The 21,079-nt window shown below is 38.2% G+C and overlaps 2 protein-coding genes across 19 annotated transcripts in view; one reads left to right on the top strand and one right to left on the bottom strand.

The window, feature by feature from the left end:
• The window catches only part of esr1 (estrogen receptor 1), a 46,627-nt gene extending 36,645 nt beyond the window's left edge, over positions 1-9,982 (top strand). For both annotated transcript variants that reach the window (XM_088625384.1, XM_088625383.1), the window contains 3 exons: positions 3,505-3,638; positions 7,421-7,604; positions 8,367-9,982. In XM_088625384.1, the coding sequence (XP_088481510.1) occupies positions 3,505-3,638; positions 7,421-7,604; positions 8,367-8,559 (511 nt within the window). In that variant the 3' untranslated portion in view covers positions 8,560-9,982. The remainder of the gene's footprint in view (positions 1-3,504; positions 3,639-7,420; positions 7,605-8,366) is intronic.
• Positions 9,983-16,093: 6,111 nt separating this feature from the next.
• LOC148674773 (nesprin-1-like) overlaps positions 16,094-21,079 on the bottom strand; it is a 229,771-nt gene continuing 224,785 nt past the window's right edge. For 16 of the 17 annotated variants that reach the window (XM_088625363.1, XM_088625361.1, XM_088625369.1 and 13 more), the window contains one exon: positions 16,094-17,106. In XM_088625363.1, coding sequence (XP_088481489.1) covers positions 16,872-17,106 — 235 coding nt within the window. In that variant the 3' untranslated portion in view covers positions 16,094-16,871. The remainder of the gene's footprint in view (positions 17,107-21,079) is intronic. The other variant, XM_088625374.1, reaches the window with a different exon arrangement.

Raw genomic sequence — 21,079 nt, 5'->3', positions numbered from 1 at the left:
GATCTCATTATAGTTACCAAAATATGTACTGTGTTCTCATGTATTAATCTAATTCTGCAGGCAGTACAACATACCATTGACATATCTCTATATAGCTTTAAAACAAAATCATATCTTCCTCACAACTGCTAAGAACACTGTTTATGTAATTATGGAATATTTCTTATTTTCAATTCATATATTATATACCAAGTAAATTATAAAGTTTTCCAGTAAAAACAAAAATCCTGTAAACTGTGGTTATCATCCCATAAAAATAATTAAAATGTGTTATTTTGCTAAATAATGACCCCAGTCTTAACATTGGTATCAGTAAGTTGATATGTAGCCTTCTAGGAAACATTTTTTAAAATTGCTCCTGTTTCATTTTCAGACTGGCAATCTCTCCCTCCCTTGCAAAAGGTGCTCTGAAGATTTAATTAAAATAGCTTTCTGTGGAAAATGTTCTATTTGCTTCCAAGAGCTCTTTTTTTCTCCCCCCAAAAAAGACGAGAATATGAGTGAATTAATCATACCACTCAGAAATATACATGTTTTGCAGGTACAGGCTGTACTTTCTATGCCTTTCATCTCACTAAACACCACATACTGATCCATACCGCTGGCTTTTCACAAGGACATATGAAAAGTTGCTGGTTCAGTGAGCCTGAAATACTAATCTTGTCGACCAGGTGCCAAGCAGGACAATTTACACTTGCTCAGTCTGTTTCTTTGTCTGTTTTCAATGTTGATGAGGCATTAGATGTCTTCCTTGCACTGTTTAATTTACTCTTAAAGAGTGCATTTGAAAAAAAAATGCTTTCTGCTTTTCTAATAGTGCCAGCCACTTTAATAAAAAAAAATCTCATAAAAAATAATTTAATTAAGAATTTTGTTAAGTATCTTAAACTGCAATAAATTAAGCAAGAAACAGAAAACAAATATAACAGCATTTTAAAATACAAAATACCTGGGGCGAGCTCAAATGAACACCACAAACTGTAGAAAAATTCATTAATTCTATCATATTGTGAAATGTATTGCATATCAAGTACCTTTTTGCTCACTAATTTATCAAGAAGGCTACGCACAACTGGTCAACCAAAAAAGAGAAATACATAGTGATAGTCAGATAAGTTAAAAATGTAATTTAGTATGTAACAATGTTTCCAATTAATAATGAATCAGTTTGTCAGGGTGACCTACATTTCACTTCATTATATTTTTAACTTCATGGCCTTCTCTTTGACATTCATTTTTTTTTAAGTTTGAGTAGCTACAATTTCTCAGAATTGTTATTAATTGACTAACTGGATGACTTCTCTTTAATATCTTTTGTGGTATTGGATGAAAGGTGTCTGCTTTTAATGTATAAACAGAAGTAGTGAGGTAAAAACATTTTTTTAAATAACAATATCCGAGAAGCTGATAGATACAAGACTCCTGGAAATGTCTAACTTTAAAAATGCTTTTAGGAATGAAACACTTAAAGGTTCAAGGTTAAATTAAATCCATAGTACTGTTTGTGTGTACTCTGGATTGAATTTCAATACTCTGGATTTAAACAAGCACCTGCCACTGATAAATTAGTACTTAATATTTTTTACTTCATAGCAAGGGGCCCTTCTGCCTTTCTCTGCTTCTTCTACCTTCACACATCATGTCAGTAGCACTGTTACAAATCATGGTAAACAACTCAAGAGCCAAAGCAAATGCATCAGAGAGACATGGGATTTGTGTTAGTATTAGCTGTTCTGTTTCAAAAGAAAAAAAATAACACAACTTGTCTGTACAGTTCTTAATATACTACAAAATACATTCAGACTGGTTTAAGGGCACAAGTAAGGTTCTTTCAGATTGTAGTCCAGTTTCTCTTCAGTTTAGTAAGATTGTCTTCCAGGCTTTGCAAAGTTTCTGCAGGTAGCTTTCTAGATATCTCTTGCCTGTTTTGTCCATATTATTTGAAAACCCCATTTGTTCACATTGAATTACCAGCAGCTATATCACCCTACAACTCACAACTGACTACCCACTGAAGGTGTGAGCCTGGCCAGTACCTGAATGGGAGACCTCCTGGAAAAGTTAAGGTTGCTGCTGGAAGAAGTGTTAGTGGGGCCTCACCTGCTGTCTGTGTGGGGTCTATTGCCCCACTATAGAGATTAAAAAAGGTGCAGTCCTTTGGATGAGATGTAAAACTGCAGTCCTGACTCTGCGGTTATGAAAAATCCCAGAACATTTAATGAAAACAGTAATAACCCCAGTGCCCTGACCAAAGTTCTTCATGACCTTTACCAACCATTGTCCCCTAATAATCCCCATCTATAAATTGGCTTCATCACTCTATTCTCCTCACCACTGACAGCTGATGTGTGGTGAGTGTACTGGCACATTATGACTACTGTTGCATCATCCAAGTATGTGCTACACTTGATGGTGGTGGAGGAGAGTCTCCATTACCTTTAAAGCACTTTGAGTGGAGTGTCTAGAAAGGCGCTCTATACGTATAAGGATTATTTATTATATTTACATTATGTATTATCACCTTGCCCATAGTACTTTATGCAGGTTACAAGACTGGTCCCATAGATAGATGGATAGATGTGCTTAATTCCCAAGAAGAATGGTTCTACTTCTGTTTATCAAACCATATATTGCCTTTGTTGCCAACATTTGTTGCCAACTCCTTTTAGCCAGGAGTTAAATCACTTTTTCTATAAACAACCAATTCATCAATACTGCTAACCACTTAATCTGTGACAGCCCACAGTACAGAAATATCCACTCCAAATTCCTGGAGATTATCTGGGCTTTTCTGGCCCTGTAAAACAGATAAGAACCTTAGAAACTTATAAAGTGCGGTTTAAAAGTCTACGCCATTGGCAAGATACATTTCATCATAGTTGGCCCCCAATGCCTTTATTTTCTTTATACTGTATTAACTTGTTGTTTTGAGTTCAGTAATCATATTACTGTTTTGTAAGACAAAATCATTGAGGTTCTTCTTCTTTCTATTTCTATGTTTCATTCTGAATGTGTGCCAGATTAATGATACGGAAATAGAAATCTGACACAAATAATTGTAGCTGTGAGAAAAGAAATCATTCAACAGCCAGAATTCTGCTGTGGGGTTTTATTTAACATGTTTTGCTTTTCAGAAATATGGTCTGACGCAGAAATCAGATTTTCTCATTAACTGCAAAAAATATGTAGTAAAATAATATATTTCCACCTCCCTTTATACTTATTTCATACATTTTATCAAGAAAAAAGGAATATTTGATAATGACCTCATGGTCAACATTGGAAGATCAAGCACTCTCTTTCTCTGAGTAAATCAGAGCAATAAAGAAGAAGGTGAAGTTTGATCAAATGTAATCACTTAGTCCGATGTGGATTGTCAGAAAAGTAAAATGGCACTCAAATGGAAAGCTACAGTCAGTCACGGAGAGGCATTTAAATTTCAATTACTTCTCTCAGTGAAACTATCACAGCGTGGAGTGAAGTTCCTCTGTGTATCTTCCACAGGAATGAGGGCAGCTGTGTCGAAGGGATGGTGGAGATCTTTGATATGCTCTTAGCCACTGTCTGTCGTTTCCGCACCTTGAATCTCAAGACTGAGGAGTTTGTGTGTCTTAAGGCCATCATCCTTTTAAATTCTGGTGAGTTTTTTTACATCACATTTGAAGACATTCATATGTTGTGCAATGAAACCCAGATACCACATTATTTTCACTATTTCCCTTTTCCACGAACTGTATTGCTTCTGTTTCCTTCCCCTTTACTGTTATGTATTCAATACTATTCCCAAGAGCTGTTTCTGCTTAGTAGCTCAGTGTTAATAGTTAATACACAAACCTGTTGATAATTATTATGAAGCTGTCATTATAATGGAAGCACTATTCATTATATCACACAAACATTATATGTGTGGGCTTAAGCTCCCAAAGTTCTCAAAATAGTTGTCAAGCCCTCTACAGCCAGAGGGCGCTCCTACTCTGTCCTGTTCCTAGTTTTCCTGTGTCTTTCTTGTCCCTCTGGTGTGTCTTTGTGTGGGTCTATATATATTACTGGGTCACCCTTTCTTCCTGGCTCAGCATTGAGGGTTCGGATGTCTTGAGACCCTCCTAGCACCAGGTCGCCCAACATCCGTGTCCTGAGGGCATAGGTTTCTATCCCGACATTGTCTGACCTCCTGAGCCCGGGCTAACCCCTGTTTTGCTGCTACGCATTGGGTCTTTATTGCTCTCCTGACCATTCCACAGCTTGCCCTTTCCGACATCTGTGACAATAGTATAACATTTGTTTCACCTTTTTTACTAAATCATAGTTGTGGAAATGCATCTCTGTGGTCTACTTATTTTTTAAGCACAGGACTTACATTACAAAATTTTAAAATATGTACTGTACCTCGCTGCCGAGTGTGAAGCGGCTGGGATGAGAATCTGCACCAAGACTGAGGTCATGGTTCTCTCCCAGAAAAGAGCGGATTGCTCTCTCCAGGTGGGGGGGGGGGGGAGCAGCTGCCCTTAGTTAGTGGAGGAGTTTAGGTATCTCGGGATCTTGTTCACGAGTGATGGAAGAGTGAGATCGACAAGGGGATCGTGTTGGCATCAGTTGTTTTGCTGGTATGCACCAGTCTTTGGTGGTGAAGCAGGAGCTGAGTTTGAAGACAAAGCTCTTGGTTTACGGGTGGATCTACGTCCCTGTCCTCACATGTGGTCATGAGCTCTGGGAAATGACCGAAAGAACGAGATCTCTGATACAAGCGGCAGAAATGAGGTTTCTCCGCAGGGCTGCTGGGCTGGGTGACAGGGTGAGGAGCTCGGCAATCAGAGCCCCAGAGTAGAGTTGCTGCTCCTCCAGATAGAGAGAATTGGATATCTCATTAGGATGCCCCCCAGACGGCTTCTGCTGGAGCTGTTCTGGGCACGTCTCACTGGGCAGAGACCCCGTGGCAGACCCAGGACACACTGGAGGGATTATATCTCTCTGCTGGCCTGGGATAGCCTGGGGATCCCCCAGGAGGAGCTGGAATCTGTTGCTGGGTACAAGGAAGTCTGGGCTGATCTACTCGGCTTGCTGCAACCATGACCCTCACCAGGAAAAGTGGAGTGAAGATGGATGGATGAACTGTACCTTCTAACCCTTCTTCCAAAGACTAAATATTCAGTTGATACGACAGCATCACCACAGGAACATCACAGAGAAATTAACAGCATTCATTACTGAAATAGGGTGGCACAATGGTTAGCATTATATCTCTAACCTGCTGCCTCAGTCCTGGGGCCCTGGGCCCAGTTCCTGGGGCGCTGTCTGTGAAAAGTGTGGTTTCGGGTGGTTTTTCTCGGGGTGCTTTCGTTTTCTCCCACAGTCCAAAGACATACTAGTAGGTTAATTGGCTTCTGGGAAAATTGGCCCCGGGTGTGAGTGTGTGCATGTTTGTGTCTGTGTGCCCTGCAAGGGACTGTTGCTGTTGTCAGGGTAGGCTCTGACTTTCCTGTGACTCTGTATTGGATAAAGCAGTCAGAAGATGGATAGATGGACAGACACAAATATTGTACTTGTAGCAGACAATTAGTGTTTAAAATTCACGTTTGTGAGGCAAAAGATCAAAGAAAAAAATGGTAAAAACAGAGTCAAAACTTCTGCTAGCACACATAACAGGTGAAAATTAACAGGATCACAATAAGCAAAACGAAAAGAAAATATGTCAATTAAGATTAGTAGACATGTAGACATTTATGTACATGTCCACAAATGTAACAGATAGTTTTTGCCATGAATGTGATAGATCTTTTTTAGATCATCTGTAAAGAAAATGGCCGAAGTCTGTGAAAGAGAGCTATGGACTACTGAAAATACAGGTTTTCTGTTAGAATAAATACATGGTGACAGCTTTCAGTATTATAAAATGAACTTGTGCCCATACAATATACCCATACAGCAAAATTACTGCTTGGTCTACAGTCTTTTATGATTCGTATTGAAGATATTGTGGCATTTTGCTTTCAATCCAGATTGTTCACATTCAGTTCAGATAGTTAATGGGGTACATTAAGGAACCTTTTTCTCTCCTCTCAGGTTCATGGCCTAAAGCGTAGCACATGTAATTTAAAGTTTGAAGAGAGCGAATAAAGCAAGTGCTGTGACCCTGTCTGTACTGTACCCATTCAGTAAAAATAAAGTTTGTGCCACTGTGACCTTCCCGGTTCCACATGGGCTCATGCTCTCGCTGCTCCACCCCACCGGTTCGTCTCGCAACATCTGGGCGTGATCCCGGGTCTCCGGCGTAACGCAACAGGGATCCCGTCAAATGAGCTAAAGGAGACCTCCCCCAACCCAGGCGGCTCAGGTCCCTGCTACGCGCAGGCAGGGCGATGACGTCACCATGCCCAAACTAGCTCCGCTACACCACTACCAAGGTGGCTCATCAGGACAGAACTTGTCCTGGTTTCTGCACATTAAGCATACTAGTGGGTGCATGACTCTTGGGACACCAGTCCATCACAGGCATCCCCCCAGCAATGCTGGTCCCTCTTATACAGCTGGGTGGACTGGGGCAACTGGGGCAAAGTACCTACCTAAGATTACAACAGCAGGGCCTGCAGTGGGAACTGGAAACCAGGGCCTGTCATTTCTTAGTGTTGAGGCCTAGTCACTATACTGAGCCACCCCCATAGTCATGAGGACAATAAACTAATTGACCAGAACTTAGAGAACACAGATGCAATCTGAGAGACATTAAATTCCTAAATTCTGATCCATCACCACCATCTTATTTGCAAAGAGCTAAGAAATGCATAGCTAGTGTATTGCATTATCCTGTGGAAAAGGCAGGAATATGGATAGAAAAAGGAGTGTAAACTTTAAAACCTGCTAAAGGTTTAAATGTGAGCTCAAGAGAGCTCAAAATACTTCTTCAGTATTCATATATGGTAACTATAGGCTGTAAATGTAAATGGCAAAATATATGGATACATCCATCTTGAAATCAGTTATATGAATGTAAAACTCCAATTGCTACAACTCTGCATCAGATAAGATGCGAGATGGCAGCAACTTAATTTGATAAGGTCTTTAAAGAGCTAACTTTAAGGGGATAAGGGGATTTGAGGTGAGTGCTCACCTTTGAAACCATAACAACATTATTCATAAAATAGGAAAGGGGTAACCTGCTTTGATCAAATTCCGTGAATATTTTAATTCTATCGAATAATTAGACTTATTGATTGTTGATAATATTTGTTTTATTTCTAAGAGTGAATCATAGTGAATAATTCTAATAAAAAAATAAATATTGCACATTTTACGCCATTTGTGAAAGTTAAAGTGAAAAAGGAATGCCTTTTGTTTGTTCTTGTTAGATGTACAGTACATTGTTTTCAGCAATCGTTTTCCAGCATATCAGAAACATAATACTCTGCCATCTTTTCTTTTTCAGGTGCCTTTCCTCTTCTCTCCAGCTCCATGGAGACACTGAATGACACCGTGACTATTCAGTTCATTTTGGACAAAATCACAGACACCCTCATCCACTTCATCGCGAAATCAGGCCTACCTCTGCCGGAGCAGTCCAGGAGACAGGCTCAGCTCCTCCTCCTTCTCTCTCACATCCGTCACATGAGGTAAAACACAATGTCCTTGGAAAGACAAATTCATAAAACATTCAGATTGAAGATAGACTGCGGAGCCACAAAGCTGCTGTCACTAATGAAGGAAAATTTGCTAGCCACATTTCTGTGCTTAAGTTAAATCCATGAAAATTCAGCTATAGGATGCGTTATAATTTGGATCAATAAGTTAATAAACAGCAGCTTCGAAGTGCAATGCGTGAAGCTGGTTCAAATTAAAACATTTTGTGTAAAATTTATAAATTTATTTAAAGCAGGGTTTGAGTAAGTTCACACACACTTTATCCATATGCTTGTGGGAGTTTTCTATTGACGTTTTATCTAGAAACTGAATTTTCCAAACTCCACTCAAATGAAACTCCAGACATGGTGAAAATAGACCCAGAGGCAATAGGTTCCATAATCTTGAACTTAAAAGAAAATGTTGTTTGTTTTAAATTGATTTTGATAAAAAAGTAATAAAAAGTCATTTCTATTATAGGGATGGCCACATACCATCTGTTTGTCCAGAATTGCTACTTTTGTTTATATATTTTGCCTCCACACTAGTACAAGGCAGTTGAATTGAATATGTTTTCTTACATTCTGTTTCTCTTTGCTTTGGTTATCATGGCAATTTCTTTCAAAAAGTAAGAAACGGGAAGAGGTTGGAGGTGCCAAGGTGGCAGTGGAAGAAAAACCCTGGTGGACCATCAGAAATTAAATACAAGAATAAAATATCACGCTAAGTTTGCTATTCTTGGCTTGTCTCAACAGCAACAAAGGCATGGAGCACTTGTACAGCATGAAATGCAAGAACGTGATCCCTCTGTATGACTTGCTGCTGGAGATGCTGGATGCCCATCGGCTTCGGTCTCCCAGGAGGACAGAGCTGGCCCCGGAACAGGGAGACAGTGTGTCCACTTCAATGTCCTTTGCGGTCAGTTCTGGGCTGAATGTGCAGTCCTAAAATGGCCACGGAAGAAACTTAATCCAGATTTTAAGACCCCAACACCACACTACCTATCGTGATATCAGAAGGTGAGGTCACCCTGACATCCCCTCTTCTTAGTCGATGTCACCCTCACACACTTGGTCTCCGTGGTTGGCTATCTTGGAGTCTCAGCACAGTGATCAAAACCATATAGTCACAGGCAAGGATCCTATGTTTTAAAAAAAAAAAGTTTTCTGAAGAAACCTTGCCTTTGAAGAACAGGGCATTCTGATGAGGTGTTGTGCACCCTGTTATTTGGACATCATTAATACTTAGCTTACAAAAAAACGTATAGAGCACGAGTATATTGAAACCTGCAAGCAAACAGGTCTGTTAGTATTTAAAAGGGTTAATCTATGCTGGAAAACAGTGATTCAAAGGATATGCCTTTGGTTTTGCTGTATAGGATAAGGTATAAACATAGACTTTTGAAACTCGTTTTGACATCAGTTTTATACCATTCATATTCAGTTTGCTTGCAGTGGACTTCGGTTTTTTGCAACATGTAAGAGCGGTCATGAGTGCCAACCAAAACATAACCGGAATGGGTTCTGAGGTAAATGCATGAGATCCTGACAGAACTAAAGATGTTTTCGTTGAAACCACACAACTAATAGTGAAGACCTTGGTATGTTGCTTTACAGTGATCCTATGGTTAAGGAAAACTGGCTTGTGTGTTATTAGGAACTTCGTAATTTAAATTCGAGCTATGTCCGAGAGTCACTGGATGCAGCCCTGAGCACTTTAATATACCACCTTGGGACCTGTGTTTCTGAAGAGATACAAAACCAGGGTGATATGGAAAAGTGATTATGCAGCAGCAGTTGTTGATGCATAATTCATCACCTGTTGTCTGTAAATCACTATGGATAAATGTTTTGCTTAATGAATAATAAGTATTATTTTCTTAATTTCTAAAAAATTTCAACTAATGAAGGCTTAATCCACAGAGCACAAATGCTCCTCCCTACAAAAAAACAATATTGTTGTGATTACGAAAACAGGTCTGATCTGTCTTACAATAACAGATATCTACACACAGTACAAAAATTTCTACAACAAAAATGAAGTTTCAGTAGATTGGTTAGAGCCTACGAAATGCAAAAGAGAGAGCGAGAGAGTGCATTTGGAGTAACTTGCCTGGCTAAGGGAACGCCTACATCTCCCCAGAAGAATTTTCAAAAACATCAATGTACTGTAGTGTTCGAAATGCTAAACAAAGAGCAAGCCAGCTTGGATGTAGTTATGCTGGAACCGAGCAGATTTTTAGCTAAGAATAGGTACATGTAATGAATGAAAGAACATGTATGACACAGATGTGCACCTACAACAAGTGCGGTTATAACCTTGGGAGGGAGAGGAGTTGAAGGCTGGTGTGGACCTTTTGGACACCAGCTGAAAGGGGTCAATGACTAGGAGGTTCTGCAGTGGACAGCAAAAACAGGGACTGGGGACAAAACAACATATATAATGCGGGGGTTGTAGTTACAGTGGGTTGGATATTCGACTAGAAATGGAGGAAGAAGAGGGGAGGGAACTGAATGGAGCAAGCAAAAGTAGGATAAGAGAACAGGAAAGGGGGTGCTGCTCGGTGATTCTAGAGACTTGCTGACATTGGGAGCCCTGAAAAAATACAGACAGTATAGTGGGTACAGAGCCACTTGTTTTGAGTGGAGCATTGAAGTTGAAGAGGTGAGAATGACTCTAGTCCTTGATGAATGCAATGATGGCAAGATCCTGGCATTGGCAAATATGAGTCACGTCTATCTGTGACGCAGCAAGTGCTAAGGGAAACCCAGGGTGCAAGATTTATATACATAGACAACTAGAAGTGTTCGAGATTAGCAAGATAACTGAGATTAGGAAGATAATCTTCTTCCCAAATTTCTGTTATAACTCTGTTATAACATTTGATGGAGGAGACTGATTTACAGTTATTCTTTGAAATAATTTTACTTTATGTCATGGGATTATAATGGCTTGTCATTGCAATTTATTTCAGATAACTTTACTTCAAAGTGCCTAAGGATTGGCAGCGTTCATCACTATTTAAATAAAACAAAGCCAAGCTACTTCATCGTTCACAAAAATTCAGACCTTCTCAAGCTGTGTTTGAAGTGTTATTCAGAAAACAGAATATGTCTTCACATTTTTTTTAAATTTCAGGAATCGTTTTAAAATTTGTATTGATAAATGTCTGACAGAAAGAGATGGTTCTTGTATTTCACAGTTAAAAAATAGATGGGAAATTTAAATTTCAGTTTCATATGCTTCATATAACAAAATTATCCTGGAATCTTCAAACTGAGAACTGTTTACAAAGAGGCTTGTGCGTATATGGAACAAGGCACCCAGCCATGCCATCAATGTTGATACCCCTGGCTTCTTTCAAGAAACAGATGGAGGAGATCCTTGGATCAGTTACAGTTGCTACTAGCAATCAAATGACCTCGATGGGCCAAACAGCCCCCTCTCGTTTGTAACTTTTCGTATTTGTATTCATGGTACTGCCTGTTCATACAGCTAGGGAGACATTATTCAAGAAACACAAGTGCCATGTAAATACAGTAAGTGACTTTTTAAAAGGGATAAGGAATGTACCAAAGAAAGTAAGAAAGTATCATATCATTGCACTATTGATTTTTATTGCTTTTATATTGTGTTTATTTTATTTAAACACGAAAATGTTTTCTTCAAATGATCTGTCAACATGCAAAACTGCAAAAAAAAACCAAAAGAAACATTTTGTTTGCAGTGGGAATTATTTAAAGTTTGTAGTTTCCTTATCCTTGATGATCCAGCTGGTTACTTCAAACATAGTCCATCACAGGCTTAAATTAAGCAAACCTCCCAGACAAAGACACTAACTGCTTTATGTTTTCAAACATCTGTCATAAATACCAAAGGCTACTTCTGTGAGTTTTTGCTTTATACTGGGTTTTTTAAAAGGCTTAGCTATGGACTCATTACATTCTTTTGTCAAGACAGGATTTGAAATGGAAAAATGTTAGCATTAACAAAAGAAGTAGTGTAGGTTTTGAAAGTATGCAATCCTAGGCTGGAAAGAGAAGAGCACAAAATCATATTCCATTGTAAGGTTTTGTCTTGTTTTGTAAATTGCAAGGCCATATTGAAACGTGCAGTATATAGAATGTATATTGTTCATTTGTTTCACTAAGTGATGTAATCAACAGTACTTAGACTAAATTCAATACTTTGAATATGCACTAAAGTGCACGAGCACTAAGATATGATAAAAGGAGCAGACAGATTTTAAAAGCACCTTATTTATGTTTTCTGCTCATCAGAAATATACCATTAGGGCAGACCTGGTAAGTGGCAACTGGGAGGTGAGGAATCGCTACCCATTTCAAATTAACAAATTTACAAATTGCCAAAATTCAGTATGAAAGTGCCTGGAAATACATCAACATGCTTTAAATGTTCATGAAAAGCTCCTTGGAAGCACAGGATTAGCCTCATACTAACAGATTTTTAGACATGTGTCAGAGTCACACTGTTTTAGTACATACTCATGGGCCAAAATTTTAGGAACACTAAATGACTAACACTTTTGGCCTGTAAGGGAGGTAAGAACAGCTTGAATTCTAATGTATTCAATTCTGTGTCTATTGCACATGGTTGTGAAGTGTGTGAAGCCATTATTTACTGTACTTTCTAGCAGGTTTGTATTAAGTTTTGGTTGTAATGAAAGAAGTGGTGAATGTGATTGAAATGCACATTCCACTGGCTCACTAGTTTTCAAATGGATTGAGATCAGGGGATTGTTCTGGCCAAACCACTAATAAAACAACATGGTGCTTGCCCACCAAAGAGTTGTTTAAAATTAACTGAGAGTTCCTAATATTTTGGCCATTGAATGTACAGAATGTATACAATTAGAAGCCATATATGAATCAGGAGTCTGAACACGGAGATACAGTAATACTAAACACTAAACACAAATCTGTCTGTCTGTGTTAGTCAGCTAGTTCTTGTGTTCCTGCCTGATACAAGAGACAAAGATAGCATGGGCATTAAGGTACTGTAGATAGCCAGACAATCCATCTTTTTGTGGGCTGGATAATTGTAATTATATAATTCCTTTCCTTATGCATATATGTGTATAGATATACTGAATGAAATTTTCACCCACCAAGTCATGTCCAGCTACTGTTGCAAAAAAGGGGATTCTTTTGGGAACCGTACAGTCTAATTCTTTTTGTCTTGTTCCACAAACCTGTGATGAAAGTCTGTGTTTATCTGCTGTAAATAAAAAATATTCTATAGGTTGGTTAGATCCTAATGAATGTGAAAGAGGGACCAAATGTGTACAGAGCATTTTGGTGTGATTGTCCTAGCTGTGAGGCTCGCACACTTCCATAACACCTATGTATATCTCACCTGAATGAGAGACATACTGCATATCCATAGGTGAGCAGAAGTGTGCAAAATAAGGATCTAACCCTGCTCCTGAATGTCTGTTATGGACTCCAATAAATGTATTATACAGACCCGCTTCTGAACAGAAAAAAGTGCCCAAGGAGAGTATTTTATACCTTCTGCAAATGTTGATTTTCATTTTTCTCACATCAAGGGTGAAAGGGTTTTTTTGTTCTAGTTTAAGTTCTTGTGGGGAAACAACACCATGGCACAGTGAAGCTCAGCTGAAGTTCGCTTCCCGCTTCATGATATCTGAGGATATCAAAATGAATCAGAGCCTCTTCATCTCAATATTCTTAAGGTGACAAGAAATAATGTTAAAAGGAAGGAGATCTTGACGAGGCCTTATAAATGTATGGCTAAGATAGGTTATTAAGTGAAAAGACAATTCCTTCTTAACCTGCTCTCAGCTAAAAACAGAAGACTGTTGATGAAAGGCATTCATTGCATAAAAATAATCTCTTATGTGAAATGCCAGGCTTCTCTCTTGTAAATGTTCCAAGTGTTTACTTACCTGTTTGCTTGTTTATGGTGCCTTTAGCAATCTTGTTGTAAACACGATCCTTTGTAGGTAGTGCATTATGTTCATAACTCGAAATAGCTGTAGGATGTATTGACTTTCACCCATAACTTCATCAGAGTTCATATTTTCTAAACCTTTCTATGTCCCTTTTTTTGGCTTTGAAACATGTTTATTTGGTAGTGTGACTTTTTCCCATGAGTATTTCAAGAAAATTATCTGATACAAACTGTGAAAACAATTCTGTATTCCTAAAAAGCTGGAGAACAGTTTACATCCTAAGAATATGAATTCAGTCAAGAATGCACTGGTGCGCTCTGCTCTCCTATGATCTACTTTTATAATTAACACAGCGATTAAAGCAAAGTTCTGTAGCCTAAATAAAATAATGTAGGTACTGTAGATGGGAACTGTACATGTAATAACTGATAATTAGTACAGTATGCTTCCCCTTGCTGAAATTTGTGCTACAGAAGTAGTTAGTAGCTATTTCCAGAAGGCAGTCTGTAAAGTGGAATCATCTTATCCTTTTTAAGTTCTAATTTCTTACAATATGAAATGCTTACTGTAACTTTGTAACACTATTTAGTGCATCTATTTTTTTGTCTGTTCATCAAGCTAGTTCAATTATTTTTTACATAATATTTTGAAAACATGGAATTGTTTCCAGGTGTGGTGGTGTTGGCTGCCTCAAAGCTCCTGCGTCCTGGGCTCAATTCTGAAATGGGGGGGGGCCTTCTTGCATGTTCTCTCCAAGTTCCTCTGAGTGCTCCGGTTATCTCCCATCTTCCACCACCCACAGGCATGATGGGTACATTTGATTGGCTATTTAAAATCCCCCTTTCTCTGCAGCTGTGTGTTGGACTTGTGTCCCATCCAAGTGCCCTTATGCTTCTGGGATAGGCTCTAGTTTGTTCCCTCCAGGAGAAGCAGCTTTCTGATAATGGATGGGTAAACTATCTAGCAAAAAAAAATCTTTCTGCTGTCAGAAGCCTTATTTGGTGCCGTTACAAATCTGAAATGCCATAGTTAAACAGTACTTAATAACTAGTGGCTAAAGTGTCCTTAATAATGTTACTCAAGCATTTCTGGCTCCATGTTTTTAAAAAAAGACCTACCTGTTTCTATTACAGTGTTTTCCTACCTACTGCAATTCACTACCTGTTGATAATTCAGATCAAAAAAAGTCTTGTAATTGCAAAAACTGCCATGTGTGCTTTTTTAACTCCTCATTGCATTCTGTTGTGAAAAATAGCATCTTATTTTGCTTCATGTGCGGTGTGTGGGGAAACGCAGATCTTTTGAACCTTTGTAAACAAACACTGTACTACCTTAAATTTAAAGGCAAATACTGTATGGGTATTTTAACATGCTTCAAAATGATGCACTACTGTGAGTAAAAATAAAGGAGTTTGAAAGATGTTAGAAATGTGCTTATTTAACATCTACAGCCAAACAGAAATCTTAATGTCATTTGTCATGAAGACCATCTCAAAGGCAGAAACAGAGAAAGATCTTCAAACAGATCCTGAAAATTTATAGCTCTTTTGCAGCCATAACATATGAAATTCCTCTGTGCTAGCACTGTATTTAATTCTTCAACAAATTATAGGGGAACATCAGAGTTAGATATCAGTCATGATAAATATTTTTATATCAGCCAAATGCAAAAACTATGCTTATGGTTCACAAGAAATAATAAGTTTTTATGTCAGGGAATAAAAGAGAAGGTAATTTCTGTGCCTTCTTGTGGCAAATGTCATACACAATAAAAACACAGAACTATAATGTTTCTGTACATTCATTTAAAGACAAGCCCATTTACATTCACTGACACATCTAGGAGCTCTGAGATCCTCATATGGATTTATTTTTATAAATTGGTAATGGCAATTTATAAAATACTTGTATTTTAACAGTCGTAAAGGAAACAGAAAATGCATAAAGAAATGACTTCAAGTGTTTGACTTGTATTAGTCCAGATTTACAGTTTTTGAGGGTTAGTGAACATACACACAGAAAGTATAAAAAAACATGGCTGCCCATGAAAACTTGGTGGTATTGTTTTTTTGGGAAAACAACGCAATAAGCCTGTCTCATCCTGAGGATTCTGATGTCACAGGCATACCATACATTCAACATCATCCTTTTAAAGTATGACATTAAATACATCACATGATTTGGGATAATTTTCCTGAATTATAAATTATTCATTACAGTTGCATTGTGTACACTACCTTCTCCGTAGTAATTGGAAATATTAAAAACACATTTCGAACTTTTGTTTTCAGTATACACTAGGCTCTACCATTCTACCCTACTGTTAATTCATACTGGCAGAACAATGGTGTTTTCATTTTATATAGGAAGGCTTGGTATTTTTTTCAGACATTAAAAAAAGAAGTCTTCTCAATGCAGTCAACCTGTATAAGGTTGGTTGTATTCACAAATCTTGCCTTTTATGTAAATAAATGTATAAAAAGTGTTCCTCACATGTCTACAATTTTTAGCAATAGCACTCCAAAATAAATAAACACCACCAAAAAGTATTTCATATTGTATGTGTATTAAAAGCAAAAGAATTTCTTTTAAAAAAAGTCAGCTTTAGCAAACTGTACATACATAAATACCCTTATTCATTATTTAATTGGCTTTACATCATCTCACTAAACATCCCGGGGATCTTATTTCTTACATCCAGTTATCATCATATTTAAAAAGTGCCTTTCACATTTACATACTCTTCACTTGACTATCTTTGATTGGATTTTCAGAAGCAAAGATTATAACAGCATGCCAAAAAAATAAATGTAAAAAAATAATTGCCATATAAGCTATTTAAAATGTTATTTTACAAATCATTCAGCTTTTTTTGGTGAGGTCACAGGCGTTTTGTTCTACTTAAAACACTGAAATAACAATACTGTTTTTGACTTATAAAGGTTTAAAACACACCTGGACCATGCAGCAAAATACAACTAGAGCTGTACCTTACACAGAGTGGCCACATTATTATTCTAGATTTTGAAATCGACCCATGTATTATTGGGTACAGTCAGACATTATTAAATATTTGTCTTTCAGGTCCAAGAGGATTTAGGCTCATTCTTTTCTTTCTGTGTCTTATGCTACATCCAAAGATCAATGCCGACTTGAGTAACAAAAATAGCAGCTGTATTAACCTGTCTGGGACACAGCACAAACAACCCGGACTACCAACACAGGTGTCTTGATAAAAATGAAAATATAAAAAAAAAGATGACAATGATACTATTTAACGGTAAAGTGATAAAAAAAACTCCTTCAGTCTTTTTCACACGTGGGTTCATATTGGAGGAGGCCCATTGGTGTATCTCAACATGGGATGGAAGGACCTGGCGAAGTTATTGGAGAGGGTGCAGCTGTAGTCTTCCTCCGTCATGGGCACCAGGCAGGCCAAGCCGATCAGGAGGAGCAGGAGGAGCTGCAGCGGCAGGGCGGCCCTCAGGACGCGCAGGAAGAAGGACTGAGAGCGTGGCGCCTCAGAACGGGAAGAACCTAACCCACCTCTTCTGTGAGACCTGGGCGGACAGTGAGAAACAAGACAAGAGCCCGTTCTTCAGATTCATCCTGGGCTCATTCCCCCAGTTCTGTACGAGCTGTTCCCGCAGCAGAAGACTTCCCAAACCCAGTGCTTTTCTTCTTTTCTATTTCTTCCATTTCTTTTCTTGTGCTTGTGCTAAGTCCGTAATGAAGGCTCATCATGTTGACTGCTGTATAGGTTTCAGTCATTAGCTCCTGAATTGTACTGACCACACTTGCAGTGTTTCACGCAGGTGAAACAGCACGAAATGCACAACGGTACAGTATATAAAACATGGATATTTGGGAATCCACCCTCCTAATGATGGCTTTCCAAAACTCGCTAGTTCAGCATTTTGCAGAAAGCCAGTGCTTGAGAGCAGCTTAGTGGAAGACCCCTTTTAATGTAGACTGAGTCGCAGAAACAACAGAGCCACTTGTATACTAGGAACCATCTCGAATACAAGCTGCACTTTGCTGTGCACAGTGGGACAATATGACCATGTTTTAAATATAAATTGGAAATCCTATTGCAATTTCAACCATAGCAAACCTTGATCTTGCATGGAAACAACAAAGGAATTTTCTGGTAAAACGTTTCATTATGCACTATTCCTGTATGTACTGTAGGAAACCATAATTTTGTAGTGCTTCTCCATGGCACACACCTTACAAATATTTCCTGTCTGGAGTATTTCCCCCTGTCTATTTAAACTTTTTTCTATAATAGACTTCTTGTCTATTTAAATTTCTTAATAAATTATGAATATAAACATTTTTATAGTAGATAGTTGAAACAGTGCTGTAAAACTGTGCTAGTTTCCTACTATCCACAATAAAAGTCTAGAAAAATCATGCCAGATTTCCCCCAAGATGTACCATAACAGACTTCACAGTCTTTACACTGTGAAAAGCAGATACTTAAAAACAAAGCAAATTGTTATTGCTTAATCCGAAAAAAGACATGGTGCCTTTAAACCACAGCAGGGTAAAATCAAAAGATAAAAATACCCTCATTGTTTTGGAACATCCTCCCTTTGTTAGTTTAACTGCCAAAAAGTCACCTTTTTTTCTGCTAAAAAACTGTCCTGGGTTCTGAAATCCTGTACCGTCTTGTGACTGCCAAAATAACTTTTATTGTTGGACTAAGCAAAGTGGTTTAGTTCCTTCATGTTACCTATTTTGTTTTTAACTGGGTTCATTAAACTGCTGCTGAAAGGATACGGCACACTTAACAGCATCGCAGTGTACTGTGTGAAAGTTCAATAACACTGTTTCTTAGATTGCCCATGAAAGCCAGGGTCCAAGAGTTAATGAGGCAAAACCAGGAACACGAGGGACACATAGTGTTCTTTAATTGCTTTCTCACTAACTAGGCTCCTTTGAAATCAGATATGCTTTTCTTACTTTTTAAAAACCTTTCTAACGAAAGAACGCTGCACTCTGATGCAACAGAAATATGTTATTTCTGTACCTTCAGAATTTAGGAAACCCTAATGACAGGAATGGGCTATTTAAGCTTTTCTTGGTTTGCAGTAGTGAAAACCATAGGGCTTTAATACTTTACTTCTAATTCACAATCACTTACAGGTTTAGGAAAATTTCCTATAGCTATATAGGCACATCCTACTTCTTTTTCAAGATCAATAAAATGTGGTTAAGACACTTCTATGTGAGCTGTGAAATATGGATTTGTGCTCCTACGTTTTGTGCATTTACTTTGACTTCCGTGTGTGCAAATATATTGAGTACACACAGTATGTAAGAACTAAAATGTTCTTACATTTACAGTATGCAGCTTTTGTAAGAAAGCTAGCACTATTCCTAATTTTACAAACACACTCTTCTAAAAATTTGCTGATGGAGAGGAAGTACCTACTTCACAGGAAACAGAGAAATCTAGCAGTGGAGACCCAGAAATCTCCCACAATGTGAGTCTGAAGTGAAAAGATTAACATCACTCTCAGCATGCTAGACTCCCAGACCTCTGAACCACCTAGTGTGCTAGACAACCTTATCACAAACATGTACTTCAAATATATCTTCTTAATAAATTAATATACACTTTTATCAAAATGTGACACTAGAATAGTGTTTAATAGCCATTGCATCACATTGAAACAGTCAGTTATTTGAACAAAAACAAGGAGGAAACTGGAAAAGAGAAATATATTCATACAACTAGAACATGTTTACAAAGCACAGACCAAGCAATTTAGGGGAAAAGTAAATTTAGCAACATAGTGTATACAATGAACCCCATGTAATCTCTCCACAAAATATTCTACCCCTCTTTACACAGCCACATTGTTTGACAGAGAAAAGAGGCAGTGTTTCTAAGCCTCCAACATAGCAAGATCCTACCAGAGACATCGCCAGAGGGGTGGCATGGGGTGGCAGTGCCCAGTCATAAATATGGCTTTACCATCCCATCTGCCCATTTTAGCTGTTGCCTAAAATCCCATATTGTCTGAAATTTACCAACAAAAAAAACCCTAAACAATTACGATGCGTCTTAAATGTTTTTTAAGAGTGTACATGGTTCCTCCATTCTAAATGGTGGGTGTTGGCAAATCCGTGGCTGATTGTTGTAGACTGGTCCCATTCAGCTCAGTGAAAGCTGCTCAAGATTTTAGCTTGCATGTGAGTTCCGCCTCACCCGCAGTGTAGAACATTGGTTACCAGTGTAACTGGTGCAGAGAACAATGTACTTTTAGGAGTACATCTCATTTTAGAAGGCAAACAATATAATTTAAAAATGCCACCCTCATAGGGGTCCCTGCCACCACTCTGTCACTCCAAAAATAAAGTTCCGGCTACACCACTGGATCCTACTCCATTCTATCCTGCTAATGCATGAGGCATTATGTCTGACAGCATGCACTATTTTCTTCAGAAAGTCTACAAAAAAAAAAGAACACTGTCAGAAGGCACTATGGTGACAGCCCAATTTTAAACTCAATTAAGGACTTGTGATGTTTTCTGCTGGATTGCACTGAAAGAAAATGCCAATGTGAACAGAGGCTTTGGTGGGAGGGGGGGGAAATCCTAATAGCTATATATATTGTATTTGAAATGCAGATGTTTTCTTCTTATTTTTAAATAATTTGTAAAAACCATTGCTGTGAATTCAATAGCTTCTGTTTTTATTGACCTAAAAGAATCTCTTGTATCAAGGAGTTCCTGATAAAGAAATTAAATGAAAAGTATTTCAGCCCTGTAGAAAGTGCTTTTGGTATTCTGAATAGTCTCTGTGGCAGTTGCTGGGCTTGCGTGTCCTTTCCTATTCTCTACTTGGTGTACAACATGTACTGTAGCACACGGGCTGCTGTTTCCACTGGTCAGACTCTGATCTAAATGAACGCAGCTGTAGCTCTGGTCTCCATGGAGATTTCTATTTCTTCACAAGATTTTAATTTTCTACTCAGTGAGGATTCACATACCGTCTACTGTTGTGCAGCTCAATTTACAGTACGCACCAGATCCAAGCAACTCCAGTGCTCTCAGAACTGGTAAACTTCTTAAACTCTGTTTGACAACACACCAACAGGAGCAGGTACATCGATATATACCTCCTGCTTGCCCCCATAAATAATGTGAAGATTGAAGATGAAGATTTGGCTGCCACTACATGCTTAGAAATCCAACTTCTTGTCTCCCAGTGGATGACAAGGAGGAAGTTGGAAAAGAGAAACATTCATACAAATAGAAAGTCTTGCATTGCTAAAGCACAGACCAAGCAATTAAGGGGAAAAATAAATTTAGGAACATACTGTATACTATTGTTTTAAAATGGCCATTTAAAATCCCTTGTAATCTCCCCCACCAACATATTCTACCACACTTTACACAGCCACCTTGTTTTACTGTATATATTCTTTTTATATTTTATATAATTGCTGAATCTTAGCACAAACAATTAATTTACAGACAAAACACACAAAACTACTGGGAACAAAAAGACAGTTGGAG

This window comes from Lepisosteus platostomus, chromosome 3 (assembly GCF_059453375.1).
Source record: "Lepisosteus platostomus isolate fLepPlt1 chromosome 3, fLepPlt1.hap1, whole genome shotgun sequence".
In the NCBI taxonomy this organism is placed as follows: domain Eukaryota; kingdom Metazoa; phylum Chordata; class Actinopteri; order Semionotiformes; family Lepisosteidae; genus Lepisosteus; species Lepisosteus platostomus.
Note: the sequence above shows the minus strand (reverse complement) of the source record. Positions and strands in the feature narration are given on the sequence as shown.